Here is a 16,507-nt window from a genome sequence, read left to right on the forward strand (position 1 = left end):
TCATCCCTGTAACGCGATCTAAACAATGTTACACAGCAGTAGTGGTGGTGATGGTGGTGGAAGTGGTAAAAGAGGGAGGAAATGGGAAGTAAGAAGAATAGTGGGGAAGGCAAAGGAAAACGTAAGAGGCTTAAGAGTTTAAACACCACAGTGACAGAACATTTAACAACGCCACACTGAAAGAACACATAAACTCGTCCTGATCCACATAACTATCATTCCAATGGATATACAGTACTATTATACACACACACACACACACTCACACACACACACACACACACACACACACACTCACACACACACTACTGTATATTCAAAATTTTCAAAAAAAGTTTTTTTTGTTGTTGCCGCAAACACTGCCCAGCATTCACTGATATGCCTGGAGTTGGCTTAGTGGTTAGGTTAGGGTGATGGGCTTGGGATCCTAGGATAGTGAGTTCAAATCCTGAGCATTTGTTGAATTAATTCCAGGTCGGGTTGACTCTGCCTGTCATCCTTCTGAGGTCGGCAAAATGAGTGCCAGCTTGCTGGTATCCTGTGTCCGAATGGCGACCCGTCCAGGATTGTGCCCAATAGCCAAGGAGACTGCTTAGGCAGCACCAACGCTCTGCACAGAGTATGGTCCCAATGGATCGATGGATGGATTCACTGATGAACCTCTGAAAGTTTGACCAAGGTCCGTTCTGCCATCTCTGAGAAACATGGTGACACAGGCAGCCAGACAAACATCTCTCTGATAGTATAGATACACCAAATATTTTCAACTTGTGTTCTTGTTATTCGAAACGGATTATTCTTTTGACATGATGTTTTACATTGGTATAACTTTGTTTATTATCTCTACCACTAAGTCCGAATGTGGACAATATTATGTTTTCACCCCTGTTTGTCTGTTTGTCTGTCTGTCTGTCTGTCTGTCTGTCTGTCTGTGAGCAGGATATATCTAAAAGTTGGGAATAGATTCGGACAAACCTTTGTGGACAGGTTGGGTGTGTGACAAGGATGAATTGATTAGATTGAAGATCAAAACATAAACTGTACAGCCAAGCAGAGGATATCCGCTCCACTGAGTGCAGTTCTAGTTTTATGCAAATATTGTCGATATTTCCCTGCTTGATTTTGTTGACGTATGCATTATAATTTGCACTTGGCTTGTCGTGCTATGTCCTAGATTTTTGACAGTGGTGTGACAGTGACTGAGAACATTGCAGTAGACTGGATTGGTCGAAACCTCTACTGGTTGGATTACATCTTGGAAACCATTGAGGTATCTCATCTGGATGGGAGCCACCGAACGGTACTGATGAGCGACAATGTCACCAACCCTAGAGGCCTGGCATTGGACCCGAGGAATGGGTAAGTAACTTTTTATTTTCCTAATCATTCCATTTCCTCCAACTTATTTGTTTATGTATTTTATCTTTTCTCTTCTCATCCGTCATACCCTTCTTTAATCCCATATCTTTCCCCCACCTTCTTCCTGTGTTTTTTCCTCTCCTTTTTCTTCCTGTCTCCCTTTGCTCTTACCACATTTCCTTCCTTTTGCTCCACTTCCCTCTATTACCACACTTTATTCCCCTCACCCCCCCCCCAACCCCAACCTCTTTCTCTTTTTTTCTACTAAATCTTCCACTTCATTTTATTCCCCTCACCCCCAACTTCCCTTTATTTCTCTTTCCCTCATTTCTTTCTCTCACTCACCTTCTTTTTGTTTCATAATCCTCCTTTTATCCTCACCCCCTGTATTTTCTTTTATACCCTCCATTCACAAGGAGTATTAGATTAATTGGGAGGTTTCATTACACTTTTGCAATTATGTGGTTTTGGGCAACTGAGATACAATATGTCTCACATGTCACGCGCTACTCCAAGCAGGAGAGGAATAGGACGCACACTTACATCAGAAACAGAAGAGTTGCGATCAAGATTGAGCTAAGAATAGAAGGGTGAGGAAGATGCATCATATGGCAAATGTGTGTGCTAAGTAAGATTGCATGGCAGCAGTCTTGATGCCAAATAGATGGAGATTGACTCGTTGTTCCTCCCATTGCATTTCTCCAAACAACCATGTGAAAAGGGTACTAAATTCCTCTCATTTTACATGAATCTTACAGATGGTCATATAACACCAAAAGTTCAACTTGATAAAGAGATTAATTACTTCAGCCCTGCTCTTTTTTTCCATTTGCTGTTGCATATAGTATATTGGGTGAGAAAGAAAGCTGTGGTACAGGAGATGGACGATGCTGGTCTTTATCTGCAGTGGTAATAAATTAGGTTAATTAATGTCTTCCATTTTTAACTTGCTGCTTGCTCAGCCAGTTTCTTATCTTGTCCATGTACTCACACTTGATTTGTAATCCAGATTTCAACATCAACATATAATGAACCTTGTGTTTCAGCTCACGATACATGTTCTGGGCAGACTGGGGGAAAAATCCAAACATTGAGCGTGCCAGCATGGATGGGAGGTTCCGCCACATTATCATCTCTGATAAACTATACTGGCCAGGTGGCTTGACCATTGACTACACATCAAACCTGCTCTATTTTTCCGACGCGTACCTGGATTTCATTGACTATTGTGAATTTGATGGAAGTGGTCGGCATCAGGTCATCGCAAGTGATTTGGTAAGTTTGTATGAGTCGATTCATTAATGATAAGAAACATTTTTTTTGGTGGAAATACACAGAAAGGTTCTTGTTGGGTCGATTTTTGAAATGTGTGCCCGTTGGTCGGATAGCTGCTGGAGCCCACCCGCATTTGTCGCTTAACTCCACCCACCATGGCACCCAGACAAAATAATATGGTCACCATCTTGATTTTCTGGTGGGTCCAAGATATCAGGCCTGTCGGCCTCTGCTGGTTATACACTGCCTGGGTTTGTTGCGTCAGATTTCCATTGGCTTTGTTTGGGTCGAGTGTTCCTCACGATGAGGGACCCTGAAAAATGTAATCGATGTCGAATAAAAATTATTAGTAAGGTTTAATCAAGCCTGTCATCATGCACGATATTCATCACCCTAAAAAATAAGCGTTACATTTTTTGAATGGCCCCATATTGGTGTTTAACAATCCGTGACCATGTGACGAATCAGCTCGTTCTGATATAACCATGGAGGAGGCTGTCATGGATGAGAGGTATCGAGTTCATCATTTAATAGCACATTAAATGTGTTTTCCAATTGTGCTATTCATCTTTTAATAACATGGTGGTGAGGTGTTTTCAATAACATGGTGGTGTGGTGTTTTGAATTACATGACGGTGTTTGTCCCACTGTAGCTACTTGTGGTGAGGCGAGCATAGTAAGCTGAGCCACGCTAGAGTGAGCTTGAGTGTGTGTGTGTGTGTGTGTGTGTGTGTGTGTGTGTGTGTGTGTATACATATATATATATATATATATATATATATATATATATATATACACATATATATATATATATACACATATATATTTATTGTTACAAATTTCGGTCCGCCCGGCGTGCGATCGGCCACGTAACTCAAATCGCGACCGCGTTGCCCACCAGAACGGACAATTCAGTCGTGACCCTCCTTGGAACTACTGCCAGGAGCTAGTCACGGGTGGGTCTTTCGACATCACCACAATCGTGCCAAACGGCCATCCGCGCAGGATAGGGTTGTTCGCCAAACTCGACCTACCTAAGTACCTGCGCGGATAGTTAACCGGGTGATCGTACCTCGCCGCTGGCCGGCCTAGGACACGAACCGCTTAAGCGGTCCGTTCCGTGCTTCAGTGATGACTGAGCGGTGTTATCGCCAGCCCGGACGGACATGATTATTTACCGGGTGCTTACACCCCTCCTACCAATTCCTTCCGTGATGCAAGATGGAACTTTCAAACCAGGGAAACGACGCAACGAAACGGGGAACAGTTCAACAAGCACATTTATTGCACACTCAGACAAGCATTATTTCACAGCCATACAGTAATTCATGCACGTATAACAGTCAAAGCAATGAAAGCAAGCATTACAACCTAATAAAGTCTTTATTCCACACGCACACTTAGACAATTCTACTTATAAGATGGCGCCACTACATGCATTTACTCAAAAGCAAAGGAAAAAGCCACCCTCAAAGGCAAGGGTGGCAGACAGGTTCGTGGACCAAATGTGCGTGGAACCTGGATGAGCGGCCAGGTCCACAAGACCGAAGGGTCTTACCCGCGCCCTCATGGTGCGATGGCGGGCAAGCCGCGATGTCAGCATAGCTGCGCCTGGCTTCGTGCCCCTGGCGTGGCCGGCGAGCTCTCTCTGGCGCTCCCCATCTGCCTTTCCCGTCGGCTTCGAGCTCCATCTCCCGACTTTGCCCCACCGACACTGCTGCCGTCTGCTGACCCTGCAATCGACTTGACTGCCCCGTCTCCCGCCTCTCCAGACTGCCACTCCACCGACTCCAGACTTGACTGCCACTTGACTGCCACACTTCACTGCCACACTTGACTGCCGCGAGCTGCGTTGTGCTCGCGCTTATATAGGCTGAGGGAGGAGCGTATATGCAATTTTCTGGATCACAGCGGGTTCGGAGGCGGGTCTACACCACCTGATGCTCAGCCATTGGATGGATGAAAAGTGGGCGTGAATCATTCCTGATCCGCTTTTTGAAGCAAACGGAACCCATTCACAACCCATGGTACGACGTGTGGTAGAAAGGCGGAGGTGGTGGGAGTTTGTTGCGGTGGTTTGGGAAGGGTGTTGGTGGTGGCGATTTGGTTGCTGGCGGGCGTCGTTTGAGAATGGCGGTGAAGTAATGTTTGCGGGGTGGAGTTGTGGAGGTAAAGAGGCGAAGGTGGTGGTGTTTGAGTTGTAGTTGTTTGGGAATGATGTTGGTGGTGGCGATTTGGTTGTTGGGGGATGATTGGTCCAAAATAATGATAGAGAAAAGAAAAACGGCTATCTCAAAGGATCGCAGCCCGGTGAACACGGAAATTCCCTCTAAACAACGGTGGGGAAATCTAACTACACAATTACTTATCGTCATAACTGATCTAAGGTCCTTTATGGTGGTCTGCGAATTTCCACAGCCGTAACAACACACACACACGTGTATATATACATATATATTTAGATATATAAATATACATATATATTTTGATTTATATATATATATATATATATATATATATATATATATATATATACATATTTATATATCTGTGTATATCGTGTGGCACGGCAGTGTGATACTTTTTACATCTTTGTAATTTTCCATCTGCTCTTGTTTAATCCCAGTTGCATCGAAAACCAGATTCAGAAGTGGTGAAAGAGTCATAGATTGAGCCTTTTATTGATTCTCAACTCTTGTTTTTACTGCAGATTCTGCAGCACCCACATGCCCTCACGCTTTTCGAGGACTTTGTTTATTGGACAGAGCGCTATAGCCAAAGAGTGATTCGAGCCAACAAGTGGAATGGCATGAACCAAACAGTGATGTTAAGCAATGTTGCAGAACCATTGGGTTTAGTGGTGAGCCACCCTGTGAGACAACCCTCAGGTATGGCAACAATTCACAATAGAGGAGGGGCACATCTCTGGATAGCTTGGGTGGAAGTTAAATTAAGAAAAGAAGATGACCACAGGGTTTGTGAAAAAATGCAGATTGTTTGTGGATAGTAAGCCCTCATCCTTTATTTGAAGTCATGGAATAACTGGCACATATGAAGGACAATTCCTCATGGAAGGACGTTTTTCCCCCTATTTAAAAAAGTTTCAGAACCAGAAACATGACATTGTTTACGTGTAGAGGAGGAGAAGGGTCCGGCATCCACAAAAGAGTTTTATTTTCTTCGTCATTGTTCAGCTGTCACTGTAACATTTGTTTTGGGAAGTGTCAACTTGTTACCTGTGTTAATGCAACCTCCACTTAACTGCGTGCACTTTCTCCTCCCCTAAAATAAATTATTTTAAGCAGATAAATAAATCCCCATATATTTTGCTTGTTGATGTCCTGACTGTGATGCACCTCTTTGCCCCTGATATCTGACTGAAGTCCACCTTTAACCTGCCCTTTGAGTTATCATGATTGGATCAGGTTGGATGATTGAGTTTGTGGTGTGGGTGGGTTGGTGTCGTGAAGATTGGATAATTGAGTTGCAATTCAGTTGGGAGTGTGGGTGTGTCACAGGTATGATGGGACAATTGTCCCTCCTTCTGTGTCGAGATCTCCTTGTATTTCCGTGTATTTACTTGAAAAGGTATCTGAATCAAGGAGAATAGTTCTCCATTCCTCATGCAAGCTCTTCTGTCCCCAAAGATGACATATAATCCCTCTGGGTTTTGTTTTTCTGTTGCTTTTGTTTTCATAATCAGGCAGTGCATTTGGCTGAGAATTGTTTACACGTTTTGCTTCTGATGTTTCCAAGTTATGCAAGGGATAACTCGCAATCTCTCAAACCTCCTGCCCTTTGTATTTCCCTTGGAGTTGCTCCCTTTTATATATTTTGAGAATTCTTCACTTTTTGTCTCCCACTGTCATTTCTATTTTGTTCATTTGTTTTCATTTCGATCCTAGCATGGAACCCTTGCAAAGGACATTCCTGCAGCCATTTATGCCTTCTGTCAACAATTCAGCCTCAGCAGTACTCATGTGCTTGTCCTTCAGGTTGGACCCTTAGTCAGGATAAGCACACCTGTCAACAAGGTGAGTATGCCTTCAATAGTTAGTTTTCTGGTTTTGAATTCCCTCACACACTCTGTCCCCCCTAAGCCAATATGCACGTATACAAAGGTGTGTACATGTCTGCATGTGCTTTTTATACATTATCTTTTTCAATTTACATACAGGAAGTGATTTTAAGCAGAAAATTGTCAGAGTATAACTGTGGTACTTTGGCATTTGAACTTCTTCCATGGTGAAGCAAGTCTTTACCAGTCCCTCAAATAATGTGTATGTGCAACCAAATGTTCCTCACCCCCTTTCCCAAAAACTCGTCCTTTATCCCCTCTACCCCCATATACACTGTCTGCACATCATCATAGTTTTCCTCTCGCTTGCTGATTGAGGGGGAGTTTATGATGACACCCATGTGGGCCTCTTCCACTTGTGATGCGGCAATTGCTAAGTGGACAGTGTATAACTTTAAAAAGAGAATTTTTTTGGAAAAATTGGTTTTTACCTTGCGCTCGAGAAGTGAAAAGCAAGGTTAAGCAATCTGTAGCATACGTACGTATGTCGTACGTCATACGTGTCTGCATGTTGTTAAGAGCATACATCATAAACCATTCAGCAGAGGGAATTGAAACTTTACCAAATGTTTATGACCATGTGATGTAGCGGTCACTCTTTTGAGCTCAATATAGGCCAAAGGTCAACAGAGGCCAATTTTCTAAAATCCTCAATTTTCATCCGATTGACTTAAAATATGAACAGCATTTTCATATCACCTCACTGACTTCAACCACCAATTATTTTTGAGGTCAACATAAGCCAAAAGGTTAACATAGGCCAAATTTCTGAAATTGTCAATTTTCATCCGATCGACTTGAAATTTGACCAGAATTTTCATTTCAGCTCACCAAATTCAACCACCAACAATATTTGAGATCAACTTAGACCAAGTTTCTAAAATTGTCAATTTTCATCCGATCAACTTGAAATTTGACCAGAATTTTCATTTCAGCTCACCAAATTCAACCACCAACAATATTTGAGATCAACTTAGACCAAGTTTCTAAAATTGTCAATTTTCATCCGATTGACTTGAAATTTGAACAGGATTTGCACATTTGGTCATTAAGTTCAACTACAAATTATTTTTGACGTCAACATAAGCCAAAAGGTCAACATAGGCCGATATTTTTAAAACTATCAATTTTCATCCAATTGACTTGAAATTTGAACAGGATTTTCATCAAAAATGACCATGTGTCACGTGGTCTGGCAGCCATATTGGATAGAAGGGAAAATCCTTGAAAGTCTTCGGAGGAGAAACCGGTTAACCGATCAATGCAAAATTTAACCAATTGATCAACTACCCATGGGAAATATGGTTTCATAAAGATGATGTCATCAGTCACATGGTTTAACAGCCATATTGGATCAAAGAAAAAAAAACCCTTAAAAAACAAGAGTTGGCTCGCACCAAATCCTTCTCAAGACTGTTTGGGGTACTAGTATGTATTCTACAAATACCATCTAGTTCACTTTACTTTTCTGATTTGCTTGCAGTTGAATGATAGTCTAATGGTTTATAGATTCACTCGTTTTAGCTTTTGTTCCATTAATTATCTTACTGCTTTTATGATGAGTTGTTAAGCCATAAGGAGCAAGGGTGATGGAGAGACTCTGGATAATGTGAAAAAAAGGAAAAACAACATGGGAAAGTCTCGTGTAACATTCTGTTAATTGTAATAGAAGTGCCTCTTGAATTCACACAAAAAATGTTTTGCAACTATTGTATCCTAGCATCACAATTAGTCCAAAATATGACGTTTTTGGCTGTCACTACCCTCCTTGAAAGTCTATTCCACATAATAACTCCTCTCTAAGTATAACATCCCCATTTTATTTCTGTTCTTCCTCTCCTTTTGATGGAATCCTCTTGCAGAATTCTCAGCATGTGACTGTGGTTTGATATAATTTGCTCGGAGCCTGACTGTGCTGCTAGTGGATTGGCTCCTGTATGTTAAAGCAGGAATTTGTTATTTGTTAATGGTGCCGGTGATAACTCGCCGACACTTTTCCAAATTCACTATGGGATATTTAACCTCCACGAAGTAATGCTGGCAGACAGAGCGCACAATTTAACATAGATCCGAAGGATAGCACACACATCGATGAATAGCCTTGCCTGCGAAACACCAGGATGACAGTTTATATAGCTGGGCTAAGATGAAAACCCAGGCTAGAGAGCTCAGAGGTCACTGTGCATACCTCTAATCAATCCTGCCAGCCTCAGACTGAGGTTAAAAATGTGGGGAAACCAGAGGTAATAGCAAGGAAGAGACAATGCGGATATTCTGGATACAGCAGACAGGGATTTAAAGCAGGTGAGAAAATTAAAGCACCTGAGTTCTACTGGATCGAGGATGGATTGGTTTTGGTGAAGATCTGAAGGAGAGTATCAGGGCAGGGTGGAGAAAGTGGAGGAGTGTTTCTGGGGTGGTCTTTGATCAAAACATTCTGAATAGGATCAGTTGAAATATTTAGAACCATGAGTTAATGATCCTGTGTCGATTGGAGGCATGTGCTTTGAAAAAGGGAATTGAGAAGAGATGTGGATGTTGAGAGACCTGAGAGGGGATCTCTCTGAGGGAAAGAAAGAGGAATGATGATATCAAGAGTTGAGCAGAGTACGAAACATTGGTGAAGAGGCACAGGAGGAACATCTGCATTGGCTTGGGCATGTGATCAGGTGCAGTTGGCAGGAGAAGGGTCTGACCAAGATTTAGGTGGAAGGAGGTGGTGGAGATTGACATGAGAGAGAGAGACAGAGAAAGAGACAGAGAGAGACAGAGAGAGACAGAGAGAGACAGAGAGAGAGAGACAGAGAGACAGAGAGACAGAGAGACAGAGAGACAGAGAGACAGAGAGACAGAGAGACAGAGAGACAGAGTCTTCTTACTGCTGATATATCTGCTCATAAACGAGCCAGGCAAGCAGATTTGGCTGCAGAGAGAGAGCATCGCCGAACTGCAAATAGAACATCACACCGACGGGCGAGAGAAGCACAAAACTCACGTTCCAGCTTTCTTGGTCCGGGTTTTGGCAGGACATCAGGGACAGTTGCCACTGCTGCAAGAAACATTGAGTGGCTCAAGGCCGCCTTCAACTATGACCTCTCTGAGAATTACGGCAGCATGAGGAATGAGGAAAGCCTTCCTTCCATAAATCTGAGTAATAAAAGAAACCTTCCTAATTTTCTCCATAGAACTAATGCCTCAGTCTAACTAGCGTGAGGAAAATAGTGCAAATTTCCCGGGTATTACCGGGTACTTCAGCTAGTCTACTACATAAATGGCAGTCCTTCTGTCTGTTTGTCTGTCTGTCTGTCTGTTTGTTTGTAACCAATAAGCTCCTAGACCAGTGAACCGATCTTGATGAAACTTTACACACATATAGACCTAACATTCAGCTCCAGGATGCGCTAAGTGGCTTTCCATAAAAATTCCTGGAGGGTGGTTTAACGTGATGTTATTTTCGAATAGTGCGCCGGCGTATTAATCATAACAAAAGGCTTCATGGTTAAAAACGCTATCGTTTCATGTGTTCGGAAATCTACCTATTTGCTCTTTTACATGTCCATCTGCCCCACATAATGGGTATGTGTTAATCTATTCGTTATTCAGTTTAACTGTAAATATCCCATGGCAACCTTTTCGTCGCTTAACTGCTGATAAATGTTTAACCTATTTGTTCTATGTGTAGCATTTGCCATTTTTGTTAATGCTTTTTTGGGGGGAACCATCCATTTAGCATAGAATAAGCTAATTGAGGTGACTGTATCGATACTTGCGGGTTAACTAAGCGGCTCTTCAAGCAGTTCAATGATCACACCCGTTAACAGACCGATAGCTATGCCATCGATGCTTTTGCTTCGACATCACTATGGTCTGCAACACCACACAACAGTGTCCAGATAAAGAGATACATACAACCAATAGTGAAGTTGGATTTGAAAGTTGGATTTGAAAGTGAACGCAACACTGCCCTCTTTAGGGCCCCACTTCTAATTGTTACACCACTTCTTTTGATGAGTTCTTTTGTGGTTTTTTTCAGGAGTGTTTGGGATGGTTTCATTGAATTTTTCAGTGAGTGTCTCAGTTTAAAAGGCGGCTAGCTGATGAAGGGAAGTATAGGAAGTGCACCAAGAAGGGTCAGGTCAGGTATGGGATCATCTGCCAGAACAGCGCGTCGCTGCGTCCACTTTCCACCAATACTCCAGGGGCCTCCGTCTGGCCTTCCCCCAGGCAGATGCCAGGCCCATCCCCATCTCCTTGATATGCTGGTCAACCTGCTGCAACCACGAGGCACATGGTCGGCCCATTGGCCTACTCCACTCACGAGACTCCCTCGCTGAGAGAATCTGGTGAGCAGGATCAGCATCAGGAAAACGAGCCACATGTCCATACAGCCGCAACTGATGCTTACGGACCATGCAGGTAACAAATCTCATCTGAGTCTCTCTCAGCAACCGCTCGTTGGACACAAAATCTGACCAGTGATAGCCAATGATTCTCCGAAGAGACCTGGTACCAAAGGAATTAAGTCTATGTCTCAGATCCTTGGTCAGAGTCCAAGTCTCGCATCCATAGAGCAATACTGGAAGAACCAAGGACCTGAAGACTCGGACTTTCGTCCTCCCGCACAGGTACCGGCAGCGCCACACCCCATGATCCAGTGAATCCTTGACTCCCCAGGCCCGACCCAGACGTCTATTGACCTCTGACTCACAGCCAGCAGAGACATGTATATCACTGCCAAGGTCAGTGAATCTCTCCACGACCTCAACATCCTCACCACAAACAGACACGGACAGGACAGCAGCATACAAGATGTCATTGAAAGCCTGGATCTTAGTTTTGACCCAAGAAACCCGTAATCCCAGCGGCTCCGACTCCTCATTCAGCACCTCGAGGGCCCCCAAAAGGATATCTAAAGTCTCCGCAAAGATGACTGCATCATCTGCGAAATCAAGGTCCGAGATCTTGACATTCCCAAACGATGCACCGCAACTTGATCTTTCTGACATCCTCCCTAGAATCCAGTCCATACAAGTGCTGAAAAGTGTGGAGGCCAGTACACACCCCTGACGAACTCCAGTAACAACTGGAAATAAGTCAGAGATGGTACCACCACACTTCACAGCACTCTCAGTACCAGAGTGGAGTTCAGACATCAGATCGATCAGTTTTGGTGGCACCCCACAAAGACCAAGAATCCTCCAGAGGGCATCCCGATTCAGTGAATCGAACGTTTTACAGAGATCAACATAGGCTGCAAGCAGCCCCTGCTGAAACTCTCGTCTGCGTTCGGTGAGGACACGAAGAGCAAGGATACAGTCAATCGTTGACCTCTTTGGTGTAAAGCCTGACTGCTCTGGACGCTGGTGCTCAAGCAGATGGTGGCGAACCCTATCAAGAATGATCCGAGCAAAGACCTTGCCTGGCACTGAGAGCAGCGTCACCCCTCAGTAGTTGTTGCAATCTTGGCGATCACCCTTCCCTTTCCAGAGAGGGACAACAAGGCCCCTCTTCCAATCATTTGGGATGATGCCTGTGTTCCAGGCAGAGCACAAAGCTGCATGCAACAACAAGAGTGCAGCATTTCCACCAGCCTTGAGAAGTTCAGCATGGATGCCACAGATCCCTGGAGCTTTGCCCCGTTTCAACTGGTTCACCGCAGCCCGTGTTTCCACAAGCGAAGGTGGACCACAATTGATTGGAGCGTCAGCAACAGGGATTGTAAACACCATTAACGTCCAACTCGACAGCTGGTGGATCAGCCTGGTACAACTGCTCAAAGTAACCGGCCCAGCGGGCCTTCACTTCAGACTCCTCTGTTAAGAGCCTACCACTCTCTGCTCGAACTGCAGTGCTCCGAGGGATGGGCTTGGATGAACGCAATGCGCGAATTCCCCTCTAAGCGGGATGAGAATCACCTGTCCACAGGTGATGCTCTACCCCCTCACATACTCCTCGCACATAGGCCTCCTTGTCCACCCTCAGTGCACGTACAGTTTTACGCCTCAGCTCCCTGAACAGCTCAGCTCTGCCATTCAGCCTGGCCCTGCGACTCTGGTCAATGGTATCCAGTGTCCCTTGAGAGACAAAATTCTTCTTTGCCCTGTGGTGAGTTCCAAGACATCCACCAGCAACATCAATGATGGTAGTCTTGAAGGTAATCCATAACTCTACAGGATTCCCCAAAACAACCAGACCTCCCCAAATGTCCGCTCAGTCTGTTCGCAAACTCCTTAGCTACTCTCTCATCCTTGAGCTTGCCAACATCCAGCCCAGGCTGGGATGGTACCATTCTCCAGGATTTAAGGTGCAGCTTTCGAGTTGCAACAACAAGCCTGTGGTCAGTTTTGAGGAACTGAGCACTCTGGTAGACCCTGCAGTTCTGGATCATCCTCCAATGACCGTCAATGAGGACATGGTCAATCTCCTTTGCCACACCGCCAGCGCTGGAATACCAAGTCCAGCGATGAGCTTGTGGGTGCTTAAACCATGAACCAGCCACCCTAAGTCCATGACCTCTTGCAAAGTCAAGGAACTTAGTGCTATTCTGATTCATAGTTCCTGACCCATGCGGACCAACACATGTCTCATAACCATCCCTATCAGTTCCAGTCGATGCATTGAAATCCCCCAAGACTAGAAGTGTATCTCGTCTGGGGCACTAATCAACCACAGACTCGAGCGTGGCGTAGAATGTGTCCTTCACGGTGAGGTCACTCACCTCAGTCGGAGCATAGACAGAGACCAGGGAAATGACACCGAAGGAGTGACGAATCCTTAGTCTCATAATACACTCGTTGACCGGTGTTACCTCAATTATCATTGGGGTCAGCTTATTGGACACAGCTACAGCAACTACTTGGGTATGGTAACCATCAGAACGACCAGACCAATAGTAGGTGTAACCACCCACCATTATCTCGCCGCAATCCGGGCTCTGAACCTCAGAGAGAGCTGCAATCCCGATGTCCAAACGCTTGAGCTCAGATGATAACAGAGACAGGTGATCATCCTCTCTTCGGGATAGGACATTCCAGGCACCCACCCGAAGGGACCGCCTCAGGTTAACCCAAGGAGACCGCCGTCTGGTGGACGACACCTCAGCACCACTCCGACACACTCTCCCGCAATCTGACCCAGGGAGGTTACCCCGTGGTTTCCCTCCTATCATCAAAGATTGGGGGTCCCGTAGGCTTTGCCCCAATCCCGCCATCCGGTGAGCTGCCTTGCGAAGGGAAGCTGCACAGGAGGTACTCCCACGGAGTGGGTTTTCAGACTTTTTTGCGTTTGTGGGTTTTGCAGAATGAAGGGTTTTACAGTGGCCGGAGTGCAAATCCTGCCACCAACCTCCTAATAAAAAAGTAACCCAACTGCAGTAGGACGTCCGCAGACACAGTTGGTCACTAGATATGGATGGCCGTTGGCTCACAAGGAGCTCCTCCGCCCTTTGACAGGTTTTGTTTTTAATCCTGCTGGGTGTCCATATCCAAACACCCTCCTCACCAGAAAACCTGGTGGGGGAGACGGTTTAGTCGCCGACAACCCGACCATGGAACAGGTTAGTACAGGTTTACATGGTACCTGTAGCAGGTCACAGATCTGACCTGACCTGACCTGAACCAAGAAGCACTAAGTGTTTTTCATATTAAACTTTAAAACCTAACCATTCACTGCACCGCTATATTTACCAGTTGCGACGACAATGATTGCTCCCTCGTCGTCACCCCATAAAAGAAGCCTTCCTAATTTTCTCCATACAACTAATGCCTCAGTCTAACTCGCGTGAGGAAAATAGGCACTTCGTCTTACCAGCAAATTTCACGGGTATTACCGGGTACTTCAGCTCGTATTCCATAAATGGAAGGTCATGAGTTCAGAATTCTATGGGATTGAATGGGTTTATGAGTTTATAAAACTTATCAGCCTTATAACCACTCAAGTCCTTCTGCACTGAAACCGTACTCAGCACCATTCTGTCGGTATCACATTATATTCGTTGAGCTTTATTCTTTTCATAAGTTTTGTTGTTGCTGGAGCATGATGCAATTAATTTAGAATTGTGGGACAATAAACTGTCCCAATGTTTTGTTGCATCTTTTGTTGTGCAGATGAAAACCCCTTCCTGATCGTCGTTCGTAACACGGTCATATTTGGAATGTCTCTCAACCCAAGTGAGATGAGTAACGATGCCATGGTACCAATTGCTGGTGTTCACAATGGATATGATGTCGATTTTGATGATGAAGGATTCATTTATTGGGTGGAGCATCCTGTAAGTCTTGAGGAGCACAAATAATATGAACTACAAAATGTGTGAAAATAAAAGAAGGGATTGTAAATGTCATATTTGGTATGCTGGTGATGATTGTGAATTGCTCACTAATGATCAAAGTGCTTTCCATTCCGGTAGATATATGAGGGTGTATCCTATTGCTGTTACAAAGACGGTAAGCAGATGTGTTGTCCATCAGGGGGAAATTCATCGCGTCAGGAGAGATGGAACAAACTACACTGTGTTTGCTCCATCTGCGATTCTTGGCTCTCCAACAGGACTGGCTGTGGACTGGATCAGCAGAAACCTGTATTTCACAAATCCTTTAAAAAAGACAATTGAGGTATGTGGACTGTCTCTTTCAGGCAGGCAATATTTTTGAAGATATTTGTGTAATTCCTTGTTACTGCTTTGACAGATCCAATGCTCATGCTGGTGGTAGTATTGCGGTTTATGTTAGAAGCTCCCTTTCCTGAATCCTTCGGGAATATCTCAGAATATGTGTCCCTCTTTATCATGTTATTGTATGTATGAATATGTGTATAGTCCACCACTCCTGTAACTGTGATGATCCTGTGTATGAGGCTTTCTCAGCCAATTTTGTTTGCTTAGATCCTGTCTACTGACCCCAACTCTCTCTTACTAATCTATGATTACTTCCTCTGTCACTATTTCAGTTGGCATGGCATCAGCCCTCACACCACTGTCTATCATCTTGCAGCCGAATCCTTTTTCTTTTTCTTTTTTTTTTAATTCATAGTTAAGGATCATGGAAGATCTAGAATTACAACACTCAACGGATCAGGAAACGACAGGACAAAATTAACAGTTGAGAGAGGGGAAACACCAACAGCAGAGTCAAAGGCCAATATAGAGGCAGACGTGGACAAACAATGGTTATGGGGAGGAATGAGGGGCAGGAGAGGATGCACACAGTAGAATCTGGATAATAAGCGCATGCGTGAATATAAGCACATATGAAAAAATAAGTTCACATGGGCCTTCCTAATTTATTTCTCCATTAAAAATAAGCACATATAATAACGTTATCGTGAGGCTTTGAAAACTGAAAATTTTAACTCAAACATTGACAGTATTTCGTGTTTTATTGGCACATAAACTTGAAGTCCGAATTTCTTACACATCTGGAACTGATACTTACAAGAGTTGTATGTTCAAAAGAATATTTTTTTTATATAAAGGTTCGTAAAAGAGTGTTTTAAGAGACCCTTTTTGATAAAAAGTCATAAAACAACGTCTTTCATCACAATCAAAATGGACACTCAAGTGAAGCATCGATCACACACCCATGAAAAGAGGATTGAGATTATCACGATTTATAATCTTGTAAGAACCAGTAACAGACGTGTAAGAAATTCGGACTGAACACGAGGACTTTGATGTGAATGCTGAAGAATGTGGAAATAATTGTTAAGAGTGAGAAAGGTTCGAAGAAGGTAGGGAGCGGAATATGGACGTTTTACCCAGACATGGAAAACGAACTTGTTGCGAAGTTTTAAAACAGA

At 44.0% G+C, this 16,507-nt stretch overlaps 1 protein-coding gene across 3 annotated transcripts in view; it reads left to right on the forward strand.

Annotated features, from left to right (window-relative positions):
- The window catches only part of LRP2 (LDL receptor related protein 2), a 350,948-nt gene that overhangs the window by 112,818 nt on the left and 221,623 nt on the right, over window positions 1-16,507 (forward strand). For all 3 annotated transcript variants that reach the window (XM_085883670.1, XM_085883668.1, XM_085883669.1), the window contains exons 28-33: window positions 1,175-1,359; window positions 2,406-2,634; window positions 5,345-5,522; window positions 6,540-6,668; window positions 14,818-14,981; window positions 15,181-15,324. In XM_085883670.1, coding sequence (XP_085739796.1) covers window positions 1,175-1,359; window positions 2,406-2,634; window positions 5,345-5,522; window positions 6,540-6,668; window positions 14,818-14,981; window positions 15,181-15,324 — 1,029 coding nt within the window. The remainder of the gene's footprint in view (window positions 1-1,174; window positions 1,360-2,405; window positions 2,635-5,344; window positions 5,523-6,539; window positions 6,669-14,817; window positions 14,982-15,180; window positions 15,325-16,507) is intronic.

The sequence above is a fragment of the Eptatretus burgeri genome, chromosome 1 (genome assembly GCF_056783735.1).
Source record: "Eptatretus burgeri isolate ZD-2024b chromosome 1, Ebu_testis_v1, whole genome shotgun sequence".
In the NCBI taxonomy this organism is placed as follows: Eukaryota; Metazoa; Chordata; class Myxini; order Myxiniformes; family Myxinidae; genus Eptatretus; species Eptatretus burgeri.